Source organism: Scyliorhinus torazame, chromosome 3, assembly GCF_047496885.1.
Source record: "Scyliorhinus torazame isolate Kashiwa2021f chromosome 3, sScyTor2.1, whole genome shotgun sequence".
In the NCBI taxonomy this organism is placed as follows: Eukaryota; Metazoa; Chordata; class Chondrichthyes; order Carcharhiniformes; family Scyliorhinidae; genus Scyliorhinus; species Scyliorhinus torazame.
In genome coordinates this window covers 216,486,556-216,505,062 of record NC_092709.1, presented here as the reverse complement: position 1 = coordinate 216,505,062, position 18,507 = coordinate 216,486,556, and the positions used below count along the sequence as shown (strand labels likewise).

At 44.5% G+C, this 18,507-nt stretch overlaps 2 protein-coding genes across 4 annotated transcripts in view; one reads left to right on the top strand and one right to left on the bottom strand.

Annotated features, from left to right (window-relative positions):
- vps37a (VPS37A subunit of ESCRT-I) overlaps positions 1-2,721 on the bottom strand; it is a 54,257-nt gene extending 51,536 nt beyond the window's left edge. The window contains exon 1 of the mRNA XM_072496861.1: positions 2,464-2,721. Within this exon, the coding sequence (XP_072352962.1) occupies positions 2,464-2,585 (122 nt within the window). The 5' untranslated portion in view covers positions 2,586-2,721. The remainder of the gene's footprint in view (positions 1-2,463) is intronic.
- Positions 2,722-2,799: 78 nt separating this feature from the next.
- Positions 2,800-18,507, top strand: part of LOC140408941 (CCR4-NOT transcription complex subunit 7) — a 53,659-nt gene continuing 37,951 nt past the window's right edge. Inside the window, exons 1-3 of one of the 3 annotated variants that reach the window (XM_072496863.1) lie at positions 2,934-3,068; positions 6,156-6,232; positions 10,338-10,560. In XM_072496863.1, coding sequence (XP_072352964.1) covers positions 10,444-10,560 — 117 coding nt within the window. In that variant the 5' untranslated portion in view covers positions 2,934-3,068; positions 6,156-6,232; positions 10,338-10,443. Of the gene's footprint in view, positions 3,069-6,155; positions 6,233-10,337; positions 10,561-18,507 lie in introns of all 3 variants that reach the window. The other 2 variants (XM_072496864.1, XM_072496862.1) reach the window with 2 other exon arrangements.

Genomic DNA, 18,507 nt, shown 5'->3' with positions numbered 1-18,507 from the left:
TGGCAGTCCCCAGAGAAAACAAAAGATGTGAAAGGTCAAACAGCAGGGAGACGAACATCAGAGGATGAACTGTAGATGTGGGGGGTGGAGAAGGGGGAAGCAAAGAGGAGAAAGGATATGGAAAGGTGGATAAGATTGGGGGGGGGAAATTAAATATATATTAAGAAAGGAAGAAATGGTAAAAGACAGTTAAAATGAAATGGGATGAAAACAAATGGGTCGAGGTGGGGTAGAGCTGATCATCTGAAGTTGTTGAATTCGATGTTCAGGCCGGAAGGCTGTAGCGTGCCTAACCGGAATAAGAGATGTTGTTCCTCCAGCCATTTCATTTTAACTGTCTTTTACCATTTCTTCCTTTCTTGATTTATATTTAATCCCCCCTCCCCAATCTTATCCACCTTTCTCCTCTTTGCTTCCCCTCCCCCACATCTACAGTTCATCCTCCGGTGTTAGTCTCCCTGCTGTTTGACCTTTCACATCTTTTGTTCTCTCTGGGGACTGCCATTAGCACTCTTTCACCTTGGTTTTTGTGGCTATGACTCATCTTTCATTCTCACTCCACGGTATAAATATTTCCCACTTTCTCTGTCTGTTAGCTTTAGCTTTGACAAAGAGTCACGAGACTCGAAACGTTAGCTCTTTTCTCTCCCTACAGATGCTGCCAGACCTGCTGAGATTTTCCAGCATTTTCCCTTTCGTTTCAGATTCCAGCATCCGCAGTAATTTGCTTCTAAATTTTCATAAATGGTACATAAATAATCTCCATTAGAACATGATATTTTAACGAATTTATTGTAAGTTTAAAGAGGAACAAATGGTGCAGTTAAGAGCTGCAAAAGTGCAAATTTAGAATTAATCATTGCGAATGCGATTCAGCCAGGAACACATGATGCCAGTGTCACATGACGAATAGGGATTTTAAATAACGCCACAGGTTTTGGTTCTGAAATATTTTTTTAAGTTGCTCGTCACAAGATATTGATGCAGTCAAACATGTACAAAATGAAACTAGAGCCTGAAGCCATATTTCACATGACCAGGAAATGAGGCAACATCTCAGCCCTTTTATGCTTGTACACTATATCACATGGGCATTGTTAGTTTTCGTAAAAAAAATGCACATGCTTGTGTTCAGCAAATACTTCAGTAGAATTTTAAGCTTCGGAATGGAAGGATTTCGGCAACAAACCCAAGTCCCCCCATTTCAAACTATGTAAACAACTAATCGAAAGTAAAAAGGACATTTAACGTTTGAGTTACTGAAATGTGAACGCTTGGCTTTAGGTCTTCTTAATGGGTTAATAAGTTCTGTCAGTGCCGTCAAAATCACCCCCACGTCAAAACGAATTAACTCTCAAGTATCATGAACACAAGAATCGCGTAATCCCTTCGAACTTTTGAAAAGACAGGCAACATTTGCAAGGACGGTAACCACTAACAAGATGAAACTACTCCACTTTCTCCAAATCAAAACCTTCCTTCTCCCAACTACCATTAAGCTGACATTGAATAGCAGAGCAGCCGCATCTATATACCATAGGCATTTACTATACAACATATACAATCGCCTTTTCACGCCTAAACATCTTATTTCATAGAATTTACAGTGCAGAAGGAGGCCATTCAGCCCATCTAGTCTGCACCGGCTCTTGGAAAGAGTACCCTACCCAAGCCCACACCTCCACCCTATCCCCATAACGCAGTAACCACACTCAACACTAAGGGCAATTTCGGACACGAAGGGCAATTTAGCATGGCCAATCCAGCTAACCTGCACATCTTTAGACTGTGGGAGGAAACCGGAGCACCCGGAGGAAACCCACGTACGCACGGAGAGAACGTGCAGACTCCGCACAGACAGTGACCCAAGCCGGGAATCGAACCTGGGACCCTGGAGCTGTGAAGCAATTGTGCTAACCACTATGCTACCATGCTGCCCAAATCTATCAAGTAATCATTTTGCTTTCGCTGACCACAGTTTGCAAACACTACCTTTGGAACAGAACTTCAGTCTAAGACTGACCGTTGTGGAGAATACATGCAAATGCGTTACTAATTTGTGTCATGTCATAAAGGTTTTTTTTTAAGCGAAGCTAGAAATGGATCGTTTTCTGAATTTAGCACCCTTACGTTATTTCCAACACTGGGTGGGACAAGGAGATGTAACCCTTCAAATGAAAACATTGCTGAGCCCTGAGACACAGATGCAATTTCTGATTCATGTTCACCAAAAGGTTATATAATCTTTTCGATAGACACACACAATAAGCAGAAAGACAATAAACAGAGAGACAGGGGCTCTGGAGAAATTTCAGGAAGGCTGATTGACCTCCCCAGAAATATTCTCCATGGAAACATTTACTGCGATCGGGGTCGCAGCCACCAGGTTCACGACGCCGAAGACCAATACAAACAGGGTTTAAAGATCAGGGCAAGGCAGTGCGGGCCGGACTCCTCACTCACCCACTGTGTGAGCTTTTCACCGACTCTATCTGCCGCTGGCGCTGCTGCTGTAAATTGGTGAGAGGCGGCAAGTGCCCGGAGCCACTGCCACCGCTTTTCGACAACGGGAAAATCCAGTTCATGCTCCTGGCCTCAACCTGCCCACAGGCCCCGGACTCAACAAAACACGGCGCCGCCTAATTAACTGGCACAGCGGCTGAACTCCTCATCACCTCACTGGGATCAGACACTCTGGAGCCGGACTACGACTGCGCAAATCCCGCGTCCACCCACCCAGTACCCATTCTGTGTAAACGTCATCACAACCCGTGTCGACGATCTTTCCTCTCATCTGAACCAAGTCAAATAGTTATCCTTCTGGAGTTCAGCTGTGAATATATAACTTGTAGCGCAGAAAGATTCGCTTTGTGTGAGGGAAATTCGTTCTAAACTGTTTTTTTTAGTAGCTCGAACGGAGTTGAAAGGTCAATACGCACGATTGGATGACGTCAGCGGGTTGCGCGGTGGCTGTAATGGAGGATACGAGTGGGTTATTGAGGCAGTGAGGAGACGGGCTCGCATTTTAATAGTTAATCAGTTTCAGAGCCTGCTCCCGGCTGACGCAGGTAAAACTAACGCCCAAGAAACGGCAACTCTTGTAAATTTATGTTTGCCAGTAGTAGAGCTGCTGTTTTTTTTGTTTGGGATCTGAAAGCGTCGGAATTCCCTCTTCCCTAGTCCGTGAGTCTCAGTGATAATAACAAACAACTGGACATCTCAAAACCATCAGACTGGTGTGTTATTAAAGACCAAATATTGTGACCAAAATATGGCTACATAACAATATGCCGGGGATAGATTATAGAGCAAAGTTAACTGGGCGAGGCAGAGAGTGCAGTGCCGTTGGGACATGTTTTAAAATAAACTACACGTCCCTAATATTTAACACATTTAAACATCCAATTTTATCACTATCGAAATAAATCTCATTAGCAGGAACCAGTTTGGTGATGGTAAAGGATTAAATTCAATAGCAACTTTAAAAAATAAACTGCCGGCGATTGTGAAAACATTAAGCTTTTGTTTAATGTTTATAACTTCCGGGCCAAACATTGTCATGGCCTTTGCAAGTATCAGTTATTGAACGTAGTACAACTATGTTGCGATTTTGTATTGTGCAACTCATTGATTTTTGTTATGGTCAGTTTTATTCGGAGATTGGGCGGATGGAATTTAACCCTATAGAAAACTTGATATTAAAGTCCAAGTCCTGTACTCTGAGAGTACAGCTGGACTTTATGGCAATGACTCCAGTGAGATACACCTTCATGACATTTCTCTGTGTTGAAAGGCTGCAACGGCTCTGGTAGCTTGAAAGGTGTTTGCTTCCTAAATTGTTCCCTGAAGTGTGTTGCTTGTATGAACACTCCAATTTTGATTGTACTTTTGAAACTTTATTATATAATTCTGTCACTTATTGCTTCCTCTCTTAATGTCTACAACGTTTCTATTGTGTTATGTCTGGTTGTTTTGTAACATTGAGATGCTGAATCCAGGTTCAAATGTGGCTAACTGGTGGAAATATAAAGTTTCATTTTGAAATTATACTGTTACTACTAGCAGGTGTTCTGCTGGAAAGTTTCTTTAAGTGGCAATTCAGCAGCTACAGTAATATGCAAAACCTCTCCTTGCCCTTATGGGAAGTAAAAACCCTCAATCTATTCTCCATATATTTTCTATTCATTCTTGGGCTGTGTACCTTTGATAAGGGCAGCATTTATTGTTTGTCCCTACTTGACATGGCAACGGTGCTGGGTTTCTGTAAACTGCTGCAGTTTTTGTGGTGCTCACATTTCTGTTAGGTAGGGAATACCAGGATTTTGACCAAGCAACAATAAAGCAGCATGAACATATGTCTTAGTCAGGATGGTGTATGATTTCAAAAGACCCTCGGAGGTAATTCTGCTCACATGTACTTGCAGTTCCTTTCTTTCTAGCTGGTGGAGGTTACGGGTTTAGGAGATGCTGCAGTACTAGCCTTCCCAAGTTGCTGATGTCAAGAACATTGGAGGCAAAGTATGTCAGTGGTGGAAGGATCTCAGCTAGTGGGTGGTTCTACTAGGACAGCACGGTAGCATTGTGGTTAGCACAATTGCTTCACAGCTCCAGGGTCCCAGGTTCGATTCCTGGCTTGGGTCACTGTCTGTGTGGAGTCTGCACGGTCTCCCCGTGTGCGTGGGTTTCCTTCGGGTGCTTCGGTTTCCTCCCACAGTCCAAAGATGTGCAGGTTAGGTGGATTGGCCATGCTAAATTGCCCTTGGTGTCCAAAATTGCCCTTCGAGTTGGGTGGGGTTACTGGGTTATGGGGATAGGGTGGAGGAGTGGGCTTGGGTAGGGTGCTCTTTCCAAGAGCCGGTGCAGACTCTATATGCCAAATGGCCTCCTTCTGCACTGTAAATTCTATGACTATTGAGCAGCAAGTTCTGTCTAAACAATTGAACTGTTTGTAGAAGCTGCAACCATCTCAGTAAGTGGAAAATATTCCAGCATGTCCCTGACTTGTGCCTGTGGTAGAAAAGCCTTGGGGAGTCGGGGTGTTTGCAACAGACAGCAGAACACTTAGACTCTGACCTGCTTTATGTTGCTAATGGATCAGACACATCAAAAAAATTTTAATCCAGTGTTATAAAAGGAAAGTAATGCTATGTCTTTAAATATGGTGCTTTACCTTCCCCTCTATTAACAACATTAAATCATTAACAACATTAAAAAAATAAGTATGCAATGTGTGGAAGGGAATGGCTTTCCAGCTCAACGGAAAACTGCATTGTTGTAGTATGCACTCTGATAAAATGCTTTCACTAAATATAACTGATTTCATCCTGTCTGGTGCAAAACATGGAATAGAATTCTGTGCGGAGTTTCTCCATTTCAATCCCAAATACTTTGATTTTTCCTGGTGACTATCTTTATTTTTTCTAGCCAAACTCAAAACAGAAATTCTGTATTTTCTTGTTGGAAAAGGTAAAACAATCTACTTATTGTTCACTCCATTATCCAGCATAGCGCAACTTCCCTCATTTGGTCCACTCTTACCTATCCCATCGTAACCAAGGCATGTCCAACAATTGCTTTGCTTTCCACTCGCACATTGTTGCCTTGAATCATCCATTGATCTATCTTTGGACTACTCCTCTTCTGCATTTGCATACTGCTCCATAATGGTCTTTAAATATGGTGCCTGGGACTCCATGCCACATGCACCCAGCTCTACCTTACAGCCATGCACTCCCTTCTCTCAAATGGCTCCATTGTCTCAGTTATTCATTCAGCTTGTCCAAAATGCAATTCTGGATGAGTTACCGTTTCCTTCAGTTAAAATTTGGGAAGATCGCAGTCATCATCTTTGACATCTGCCACAAATTTAGTACTATATCCAAGAATTCCAACCTCATCCTTGACCACTGTTTCAGGTTGAACAAGATTGTCAGCAACATCTGCATCTTATTTAATCATGAGTTGAGTTTCTAAATGAAAAGTAACCTGCCTGCTGCTGAGACACTCATCCATTTCTTTGTCACTCCAGACTAGATGATTCTCATGCTGTCCTGCTTGTTGCCCCATCCTTTGGCACGTCTAAGACTGTTCACCAACCTAATGTGTTTGATTTCCTTCAAGGTTTTGTCTATTCTTATCTCCGTGATTTTCTCTAGCCCTACAGCGCACTGAAAACGCCTTGATCCTCCATCTCTGACCTGTTGTGCAACCCACACTTTTCTTCTCGCCATTGGTGAGTGCACTGTTATGCATGGAGGTGCTACACTCTGAAATTCCCTCCTAAAACACACACACACTACAGCTCCCTCTCTTTATACATAGGCCAAAATTTCACTTTTAGTCACCTCTTTTTGTTCAGTGTTAATACTTGTCGAATTCTGTTTTGATGAAACACCTTTTTATGTTTCAGTTAGTATATAAATGTGAGTTATTGTACTAAGTTATCAAGTATTTGGTTACATTTTATCCTGCCTTTCTGGAGATTTGTTTGCAGGGTTAGTTATTATATTCTGCAAAAACTCAATAAAATGAAAAAATAAAATTGCTTGTGGTTTGACCTATGATGATATCAGGTCTATTATAAAAGTCCTTGCATTGAGACGGAGGAAGTAGTGAAAGGGATTGGAAGCATGCAGGCGGGGAAGGCCCCGGGACCAGACTGATTCCCAGTGGAATTCTATAGGAAATATATGGACTTGCTGGCCCCGCTACTGATGAGAACCTTTAATGAGGCTAGGGAAAGGGGGCAGCTGCCCCCGACTATGTCAGAGGCAACGATATCGCTCCTCCTAAAGAAGGAAAAAGACCCGCTGCAATGCGGGTCCTATAGGCCCATTTCCCTCCTGAATGTGGATGCTAAGATTCTGGCCAAGCTAATGGCAACGAGGATAGAGGATTGTGTCCCGGGGGTGGTTCATGAGGACCAAACTGGGTTTGTGAAGGGGAGACAGCTGAACACAAATATACGAAGGCTGCTAGGGGTAATAATGATGCCCCCACCAGAGGGGGAAGCGGTGATAGTGGTGGCGATGGATGCCGAGAAAGCATTTGATAGAGTGGAGTGGGATTATTTGTGGGAGGTGCTGAGGAGATTTGGCTTTGGAGATGGGTATATCAGATGGGTACAGTTGCTGTATAGAGCTCCGATGGCGAGCGTGGTCACGAATGGACGGGGGTCTGAATATTTTCGGCTCCATAGAGGGACGAGGCAGGGATGTCCTCTGTCCCCGTTATTGTTTGCATTGGCGATTGAGCCCCTGGCCATAGCGTTGAGGGGTTCCAGGAAGTGGAGGGGAGTACTCAGGGGAGGAGAAGAACATCGGGTATCTTTGTATGCGGATGATTTGTTGTTGTATGTGGCGGACCCGGCGGAGGGGATGCCAGAGATAATGCGGATACTTGGGGAGTTTGGGGATTTTTCAGGGTATAAATTGAACATGGGGAAAGGTGAGTTGTTCGTGGTGCATCCAGGGGAGCAGAGCAGGGAAATAGAGGATTCACCGTTGAGGAAGGTAACAAGGGACATCCGGTACTTGGGGATCCAGATAGCCAAGAATTGGGGTACATTACACAGGCTTAATTTAACGCGGTTGGTGGAACAGATGGAGGAGGACTTTAAGGGATGGGACACGGTGTCCCTGTCACTGGCAGGTAGGGTGCAGGCGGTTAAAATGGTGGTCCTCCCGAGATTCCTTTTTGTGTTTCAGTGCCTCCCGGTGGTGGTCACGAAGGCTTTTTTCAAGAGAATCGAGAAGAGTATTATGAGTTTTGTGTGGGCCGGGAAGACCCCGAGAGTGAAGAGGGGATTTTTGCAGCGTAGTAGGGACTATTATTGGGCCGCCAATGTTTCAATGGTGTGTAAGTGGATGGGAGAAGGGGAGGGAGCGGCGTGGAAGAGATTGGAGAGGGCGTCCTGCAGGGGGACTAGCCTACAAGCAATGGTGACGGCACCGTTGCCGTTCTCACCGAAGAAATACACCACAAGCTCGGTGGTGGTGGCTACATTGAAAATTTGGGGGCAGTGGAGAAGGCATAGGGGAAAGACGGGAGCCTCGGAGCGGTCCCCGATAAGAAATAACCATAGGTTTGTTCCGGGGAGAATGGATGGGGGATTTGGAGCATGGCAAAGAGCTGCGGTAGTACAATTGAGAGATCTGTTCGTAGATGGGACGTTTGCGAGTCTGGGTGTGCTGACGGAAAAATATGGGTTGCCCCAAGGGAATGCATTTCGGTATATGCAACTGAGGGCTTTCGCGAGGCAACAGGTGAGGGAATTCCCGCAGCTCCCGACGCAGGGGGTGCAGGATAGAGTGATCTCAGAGACATGGGTGGGGGATGGTAAGGTGTCGGACATATATAGGGAAATGAGGGACGAGGGGGAGATCATGGTAGATGAGCTGAAAGGGAAATGGGAAGAAGAGCTGGGGGAGGAGATTGAGGATGGGCTGTGGGCTGAGGCCCTACGTAGGGTAAACTCATCGTCCTCATGTGCCAGGCTAAGCCTGATACAATTCAAGGTTCTACACAGGGCGCACATGACTGGAGCACTGCTCAGTAAATTTTTGGGGGTAGAGGATAGGTGTGGGAGATGCTCGAGAAGCCCAGCGAATCACACCCACATGTTCTGGTCATGCCTGGCACTACAGGGGTTCTGGGTGGGGGTGGCAAAGGTGCTTTCGAAGGTGGTGGGGGTCCGGGTCGAACCAAGCTGGGGGTTGGCTATATTCGGGGTTGCAGAAGAGCCGGGAGTGCAGGAGGCGAGAGAGGCTGATGTTTTGGCCTTTGCGTCCCTAGTAGCCCGGCGCAGGATATTGTTAATGTGGAAGGAAGCCAAACCCCCGGGTGTGGAGACCTGGGTAAACGACATGGCAGGGTTTATAAAGTTAGAACTGATCAAGTTCGTATTAAGGGGTTCGGCTCAAGGGTTTACCAGGTGGTGGCAACCGTTCGTCGACTACCTCACAGAAAGATAGAGGGAATGGAAAAGAAGAAGACAACAGCAGCAACCCAGGGGGGAGGGGGAGGTGGAGGAACCGGACGGACTATCAGGGATGTCATTGTATATGTATAGACACTTGTTATAGGTAATGTATATTGGATTGTATCTTTGGAGAGTAACTATTTTTGACAAGGCAGTTGCCACTCAGTTTTGTTTATGTTTCTGTTTATATATTATTTATTTATTTGTTTAAAATTGGCCACAGTTATTTATATTGCTTTGTTGTTCAAAAGAAAAACTATGTACTGTTATGTTTGGCCACAAAATTTTGAATAAAAATATATTTTTTAAAAATAAAATAAAAGTCCTTGCATAAACCTTCAGGTATTCAACACATTTATCCCTTAATTTCTTTTGGAGAGACCTTTTTAATGCAATCTGCAAATGTATAGATGGTGGCATCGTGATAATGTAATTGGACTGGCAATCCAGAGGCCCAGAGTAATATTCTGGAGACAAGGGTTCAAATCCCTATACAGAAACTGGTGGAATTGAAATTCAATTACTAATCAGGAATTAAAAAGCTAGTCTCAGTAATGATGATCACAAAACGATTGTCGATTGTTGTAAAGGTCCACCTGGTTCACTAACGTTCTTTTGGGAAGGGAATCTGCCATCCTTACCTGGTCTAACCTACCTGTTACAGCAATGTGGTTGAATCTTAACTATCCTCTGAAATGGCCTAGTAATCCACTCAGCTCCAGGGCAATTGGGGATGGGCAACAAATACTGGCCTTGCCAGTAATGCCAGATCCCATTAAAGAATAAATTAAAGGGGCTTGTTGGTTTTGGGGTATGATTCTTGCTTTGGGCGTTTTGGTCATGTGGGCAGCACGGTAGCACAAGTGGCTAGCACTGTGGCTTCACAGCGCCAGGGTCCCAGGTTCGATTCCCCGTTGGTCACTGTCTGTGCGGAGTCTGCACGTTCTCCCCGTGTCTGTGGGTTTCCTCTGGGTGCTCCGGTTTCCTCCCACAGTCCAAAGATGTGCAGGTTAGGTGGATTGGCCATGCTAAATTGCCCTTAATGTCCAAAAAAGGTTAGATGGGGTTATTGGGTTTCGGGGATAGGGTGGAAATAGGGCTTAAGTGGGTCGGTGCAGACTCGATGGGCTGAATGGCCTCCTTCTGCACTGTATGTTCTATGTTAAAGTAAAACTCTTTTTCTTGCATTCAAAATGACTCCAGCTGTTGAGGAACTTGCAGTCAGCAAGTATTTATTGTCACGAAATAGAATTTCAGATGTTTGCCATTGAGCCGTGTGTTGATGCTGAAGATCTATTGCACGATTTGTTATTTAATTTTTTCAACAATCTAAATTTAGTTATTTTATGTTTTGAAGGTAAATATTGGGATTGAAGGTCAGACAGTAAATTTGGTCTTCCTCGTATACGACTGCCCCACCTGAAGGTGTAGTGCTTTGATGACAGGTACTTGAATTCGGCAACATGCCAGCAGCGACAGTAGATCACACCCAAAGAATATGTGAGGTCTGGGCTTGTAACCTGGATGAAGAGATGAAGAGAATACGTCACGTGATTCGTAAATTCAACTATGTTGCAATGGTAAGTTGGTTATTCTATGTATGTTTCAAGAGAAAAAAAATCAGTAACGTAGGTTTTTGGAAATAAATTATAATGTTTGTCTTATGGCTGAGGGAATTTTCAGTGGTATTTTCGAGTAATTTTAAAAATATTTTTTTAAAGTTTTGTCATCACTTAGCTATTTCATAATAGGAGGCAGTGATAATTTTCTGAAAAAGAGTCTGTATTAAATTCCTTTTCTTTCAAAGTGCAATTCATTGGTTCAAAGGTATTTTGTGCAAATCAATCTGAAATTTATGGACAGTACAGGTGTTCATTTTAGAAAGTTTTTAATGTGCACATTTGCCTAAATATATAAACCTGACCATTTTTGTCTTGCCATTGATATTTTGTATCCTGGTGAATGTAAGAGAAAATAAAGAGGTGACTAAAACAGCGTGGAACAGCATTGTGGAGAATAAAGGCATTTTATATATGTACGTGAAAATCTCAGATGACCAAACATCAACATGAACAGAAAATACAGGCACCCACCATCCCCCGATACCAACAATCCAACACACCCCACCTCCTAACGTTTCCCCCTTATCTCCCTTTTCCGCTCTGCTGACCCCTCAATTCGCCTTGAAGAAATCAATGAACGGTATCCACCTCCGGGTGAACTCCTCCTCTAACCCCTGGAAGTCGAACTTGACCTTTTCCAAAAGCAGGATTTCTGCCAGGTCACTCACCCATACCCCAGCCTTCAGTGGCTCAGAGTCCCGCTAGCCCAACAAGATCTGTCTCCGGGCTATCAGGGAGGCAAAGGCCAGTCAATCGGCCTCTCTCTCCACCTGGGCACCCGGATCTTCCGACACACCAAATATCGGCACCTCCGGATTCAAGGTCGTCCCCACACCCAGAATCTCAGACCTGACATCCGAGAAGGGGCAGCACGGTAGCACAGACGTTACCACTGATGCTTCACAGCTCCAGGGTCCCAGGTTCGATTCCCGGCTTGGGTCACTGTATGTGTGGAGTCTGCACGTTCCAAGGGCAGGTGCAAACTCAAAGAACAAAGAAATGTACAGCACAGGAACAGGCCCTTCGGCCCTCCAAGCCCGTGCCGACCATACTGCCCGACTAAACTACAATCTTCTACACTTCCTGGGTCCGTATCCTTCTATTCCCATCCTATTCATATATTTGTCAAGATGCCCCTTAAATGTCCCTATCGTCCCTGCTTCCACTACCTCCTCCGGTAGTGAGTTCCAGGCACCCACTACCCTCTGCGTAAAAAAACTTGCCTCGTACATCTACTCTAAACCTTGCCCCTCTCACCTTAAACCTATGCCGCCTAGTAATTGACCCCTCTACCCTGGGGAAAAGCCTCTGACTATCCACTCTGTCTATGCCCCTCATAATTTTGTATACCTCTATCAGGTCGCCCCTCAACCTCCTTCGTTCCAGTGAGAACAAACCGAGTTTATTCAATCGCTCCTCATAGCTTATGCCCTCCATACCAGGCAACATTCTGGTAAATCTCTTCTGCACCCTCTCTAAAGCCTCCACATCCTTCTGGTAGTGTGGCGACCAGAATTGAACACTATACTCCAAGTGTGGCCTAACTAAGGTTCTATACAGCTGCAACATGACTTGCCAATTCTTATACTCAATGCCCCGGCCAATGAAGGCAAGCATGCCGTATGCCTTCTTGACTACCTTCTCCACCTGTGTTGCCCCTTTCAATGACCTGTGGACCTGTACTCCTAGATCTCTTTGACTTTTAATACTCTTGAGGGTTCTACCATTCACTGTATATTCCCTACCTGCATTAGCCCTTCCAAAATGCATTACCTCACATTTGTCCGGATTAAACTCCATCTGCCAAATCTCCAGACAATCTAAATCCTGCTGTATCCTCAGACAGTCCTCATCGCTATCCGCAATTCCACCAACCTTTGTGTCGTTTGCTCGATGAGCCAAATGGCTTCCTTCTGCACTGTAAAGTCTATGATTCTATGATCCCCCGGTGGAGCCCCCTCAACGTTGGACTCGACCAAAACATGTGAACGTGGTTCACGGGACATACCACACACCTATCCTCCACCCCTGCAACAACAAAAAACGGATCATCCTCTCAAACGTCATGTGGGCCCAATGCACTACCTTAAACTGCATGAGGCTTAACCTTGCACACAACAAGGATGTGTTCACCCTTCTAGGGCCTCCTTCCATGTCCTGGTCCACAATTCCCATCCAACTCCACCTATTTATGCTTTATCTCCTCCACTCGCTGCAGATGACCAACACTCTCCCCTCCCCAGTACCATCCTCTGACAATAGCTTGTCTTGCAGCACCAGCGGTGGCAGCCCTGGGAAGGACGGCACCTCTCCACTCACAAAATCCCTCACCTGCAGGTATCTTAAACCATTCCCTTTTCACAGCTCATACGTTTCCTCCAACTCCTCTAAACCTGCAACATAAATAAGTCCGTAAAGTACTCTATCCCTGCCTTCCGTCACCCCCAAAAACTCGCATCCAGCCCCACCAGCGTAAACCTGTGATTGACACAGATCAGCGCCCACAACAATGTCCCCTCTAAACTGAAATGGTGCCTGCACTGGCTCCTCACCCGCAAAGCTGAAACAACCACTGGGCTCACGGAGAACAGGCTAAAATGGAAAGGGGTGTCAACAGCAGTGCCCTCAAACACATCCCCCTACACTATGCAGCCCCCATCTGCCCCAAACCGGCCCCTCCTCCACTGCCCATTTCCTCACCATTGCAATGTTCGCCGCCCAATACAATTCATCAAACTCTGCAGCCGGCCCTCGCCTCTTCTTCAGAAACACCTTCACCCAGACAATCCCAAAATTATCCCATTTACCTTCCACGGGGATTTTCATAGTAACTTCATTGCTGTGGTAATGTAAGCCTACTTGTGACACTAATAAAGATTATTATTATAAAAAAGGACTTGGGGACAAAAGTTGGGGAGGTTCTGGAACACGAACAAGAACCTGGGCAGCACCGTTATTTTAACCGTCTGCACGCACCCAGCCAGCGACAGCGGCAACTTAGCACAGGGCTAAATTGCTGGCTTTGAAAGCAGACCAAGGCATGCCAGCAGCACGGTTCAATTCCTGTAACAGCCTCCCCGAACAGGCGCCGGAATGTGGCGACTAGGGGCTTTTCACAGTAACTTCATTGAAGCCTACTTGTGACAATAAGCAATTTTCATTTCATTTCATTTCACCTCTTGAAACTCGCCTTCATTCCCTCCACCAGATGTACTAAGTTCAATTTATGTAGCTACTCCCAAATTCACACTACCTAGATTCTTAAATACCGAAAACGCACCTCCACCACCCAGAACTGCAACTCCCCTAACCTCCTCTCCTGTACTCTAGCATTAATCGGGAACCTTTTGCTCTTTCCCATGTTCAATTTATACCCCGTAAACCGGCCAAAGTCCCTCAAGATCTTCACTGTTCTTTCAAAGCTGCCCACCGGGTCCAGGATATATAACAAAAGATTGTCCGTATATAGCGAGACTCTGCTCCGCGCAATCCCTCAATGCCCTAAGTGCCATTGCCAGCGGCTCTATCACCAAACCAAAGAGCCTGGGAAGAGCAGGCACCACTGCCTTGCCCCCGATGGAGCCCGAAGTACCCGAAACTCGTCCTGTTTGTCTGGACACTCAACATCTGCACTCTATACAGCTGCCGAACCCAATCCACAAAACCGTGGCCAAACCCGGACCGACCCAGCACCCCCAACAAATACGCCCACTCCACCCGATCAAAAGCCTTCTCTGCATACATTGCCAGTAACACTGCTGTAGCTAGGAACTGAAGAAAGCTAATAAATATCAAGTGGAATAGCTGAAAAATATTGTATGAAGAAGCAGTGTGGGAGTGAGAAAAGAGCCCAAACGTTTCTAGAGAAATAATCTACGGACGAGAACTCCGAGAGAAAAGAAACCAGATAGCTATAATTGTAATTTTTTTGTCAGTTTTCACCCTTGTTGAAAGCCATCACTGTTGCTGGGGTATGTTTTCACATTTATTAACTGCAGTCCTCTGGTACTTTACCAAGTGGCAATTGTTCATGTGAGTGCTGATTTGATTTTTCAATCAACTGCCTCACTGTGCCAGGGACCCAAGTTCAGTTCCGGCCTTGGGTCACTGTCTGTGTGGAGTTTGCACGTTCACCCCGTATTTGTGTGGGTTTTCTCCGGGCACTCCAGTTTCCTCCCACAGTCCCAATAAGTGTAGGTTGGGTGGATTTGGCATGCTAAATTTCCCCTTAGTCTCCAGAAATGTGCAGATTAGGGGAGTTATGGGGATAGGACGGGGAGTGGCCTTGGTAGGGTCGGTACACACTCGATGGGTTGGATGCCCTCGTGTACTGTAGGGATTCTATGGTTCTACCCTTCCATTCCTCTCTCCCTCCATATAAACTCTAACCCTTATTCCTGATTGCTTCCTTTACCTTGTTGTCTCATGTAATCCCTTTATTCCCATCTTGGCAAAGATACAGGCTATTTGAACATTTTCTTGTATACCTCATTTCTCTCACTCCTGTTCCAGCTTCCAAACCCACTTCAATTTGCTTCTGGCCCCATGTCAATAACACAATCTGCATTTTTATAGTTCCTTTAACATAATTAAATATACAAGTGCTTTAGCAAAGTGCTACCAAGCAAATCTGACAGCAAGCCCACCTGAGATATCAAGGCATATAAACATACAAATTAGGAGCAGGTGTAGGCCATTCAGCGTCTTGAGCTTTCACCGCCTTTCAATAGGATCATGGCTGATCTGATTGTAACCTTTCACCCCTTGCTTATTGTTATGATCCCAGTTGATAATACTGGACAAGTCCGTTCCCAGAGTGAAACTAGGCTTGATAGATGCTAACGTTTTTCAGAAACCATGGAGGCAAGTTACTCAACAAATTCACAGGAGTCAGCTAATGAACTTTAGCGAAAAAAATGTGTTGAACAAGAAAAATGAACTATATTACAGAAGACAAAAAGGTTGAAAAAAATCTCAATGAAAACACAAAATGATTCAAATATTCACAATTCTTTCGCCCCAGCTATATCTGGACAATTACATACAAATTCAGAAAGGTAAAGCAATTTACCATATCTATCTTATGCTTTAAAATTTAGGGTAATTATGCAGTACATGTGAACCAAATGATGCACCATATTCCAAAATAAATGACCGATGCAACCAAAGCAGATGCTATGCATTTCACAACACCCAGAGGTCTGCCGCACCATGAGCTATTCAGTCTCACTGAAACATTATTTTTCCCATGAGGGTTTAAAATATCCATGTTTTAAGAATATGCCTTAGAATTTTCTCCAAAGGTCACTCCAGTCAGACGGTTTCAACAATTTTTAAAACAATATATATATTTATTAAAGTTTTTTAACACAATTTTTCTCCCTTACAAACAATAACCCCCCCCCCCCCCTCGTAACAAAAAAAAAAATGAGAAATCGCGCAGAGCAAGATATATACATGACAAAATGATATATTTACACAGCTTTGTACACTGGCCCTCACCCGTACGTGCCAGTTTTCCCAACCCTTCATGTTATCTCTTGCTCATCCACCCTTCCTGGCTTCGCCTCCTTCCACATTAGCAAGATCCTTCGCCGGGCTACTAGGGACGCAAAGGCCAGAATGCCGGCCTCTTTCGCCTCCTGCACTCACGGTTCGTCCACTACTCCAAATATTGCTAGCCCCCAGCTTGGCTTGACCCAGAGACGGTTTCGACAATATACTCGAGCTTCACCTTCCAAGCACAATTTCAGATATTCAGCTGGCTGTAACATAACAAACGCCCTCACCAATTGTCGGCTGCCTCCTCAAATCTTCTGGGCTTCTCTTGAGCCCACTTGGTTCAAAGGGAGCTCCATGCAGTTGCTCTCTTTAATTTGGTATCTATTGCTCTGCTGCTTTCTCTCAGTTTTGGTTAACAGGATCTATTTCTGATCTCTGTCTTCTTGGAGCTTTTTCTGCCCCGCTCCCTTTTTTGGGACCCTATTCTTGGTTTGGGATCTTTTCCCTGCTCCCTCCCTGTGGTCTTGCTCTTTGGAGCACTTTCTCTCCTCTTCAGGTCGAACTGTTTTACTTTTCTTCTTTCTCTTTTGAGCATTTTGCAAGGCCATTCCTAGCATAAAAACGTAAAGGACACCAACAACAGAGGCCTGACGGGACCTGTAATTCCGGGCCTCTGAACTCCCCATCTCTGCCCGACGTTGAGGTAAATATTGGAGTTCGTCATGTTATCAAGTATCTCTCTATCTTTGCCTTAAAAATATTCAAAGACTGTTTCCACTGCCTTTTAAGGAAGAGAGTTCCAAAGACTCTCAACCATCTTGGCGAAAATATTTCTCTTCAATTGTTTGTGACCCCCAGTTCTAGATTCTCCCACAAGAAGAAACGCCCTCTCCACATCCACCCTCTCAAGACCCCTCAGGATTTTGTATGTTTCAATCAAGTCACCTCTTAGTCTTCTAAAATCCAGCAGATACAAGCCGAACCTGTCCAATCTTTCTTCATAAGACAACCCGTCCATTCAGTTGTTAGTCTAGTAAACCTTCTTTGAACTGCTTCCAATGCATTTAATACTAATAATCTTTATTGTCACATGTAGGCTTACATTAACACTACAATGAAGTTACTGTGAAAAGCCCCTAGTCGCCACATTCTGCGTCTGTTCGGGTATACTGAGGCAGAATTCAGAATGTCCAAATTACCTAACAGCATGTCTTTCGGGACTTGTGGGAGGAAACAGAAGCACCCGGAGGAAACCCACGCAGACACTGGGAGAACGTGCACACTCCGCACAGTTTTTTTTTTTTTTGCTCTGCACAGACAGTGAACCAAGCCGGGAATTGAACTTGGGGACCCTGGAGCGAAGCAACAGTGCTAACCACTGTGCCACCTCACCTTGTCTTGGATAAAGAGATCAGTACTGTATGCAGTACTCCCGATATGGTCTCACCAATGCCCCGTTGAAGCGTAATCTGTCTACTTTTTCCACTTGTAATAAACAATTATAATAATAATCTTTATTATTATTATATAATAATAATAATCATCTTTATTATTATTAAAGTGTAATCTGTCTACTTTTTCCACTTGCAATAAACAATTCTATTTGCTTTCCGAAATTACTTGTAGTACCTGCATACTAACCTCTTGCAATTCAGTGCACCAGGACACCTAGACCCCACTGCATCTTTGAGCTCTGCAATCTCTCGCCATTTAGAAAATATATTTATTTTTTATTTTTCTTGCCAAAATGGACAATTTTACATTTCCCCACTTTATACTCCATTTGCCAGATCTTTGCCCACTCAACCTATCTACAGCGTATATCCTTTTGTATCCTTGTGATGTCCTCTTCACAACTTATCTTTGCCTCATTAGCAGATTTCGCAACCATACCTTTGGTCCCTCCATCCAAATAATTTATATAAATAGTTAAAAGTTGAGGCCCCAGCACTGATCACTGTGGCACACCATTTGTTCTATTTTGCCAACAGAAAAGACCCATTTATGCCTACACTCTGTTTGTTGTTCGCTCGCCAATCTTTTATCCATGCCAATATTTACCCTCTGCAACTGCAACTTTCTATTTGCCTTGATAAAGAGGCCTTTCTGCCTGTTGTGTCCATGCTTGCTCTGCCAGAGCGATTCAGCTAGTCCAACAGCTTTATTGTTTCCCTGGAGCCTTGCAAATTATTTCTCCAAATAATTATTGAAGTCCCTTATCAAAACCATGATTGCATCTGCCTCCATCACACTCGGGCAGTGCATTCACAATCCTTACCACTCACTGCATAATATTTTCTTTATGTCTCTTGGTTCTTTTGTGGTTCACCTTGAATGATGTTTAGATTTCAACCCTCCCACTAATGGGAATTGTTTATCCTTATTTACTGTGTCATTGGTGAA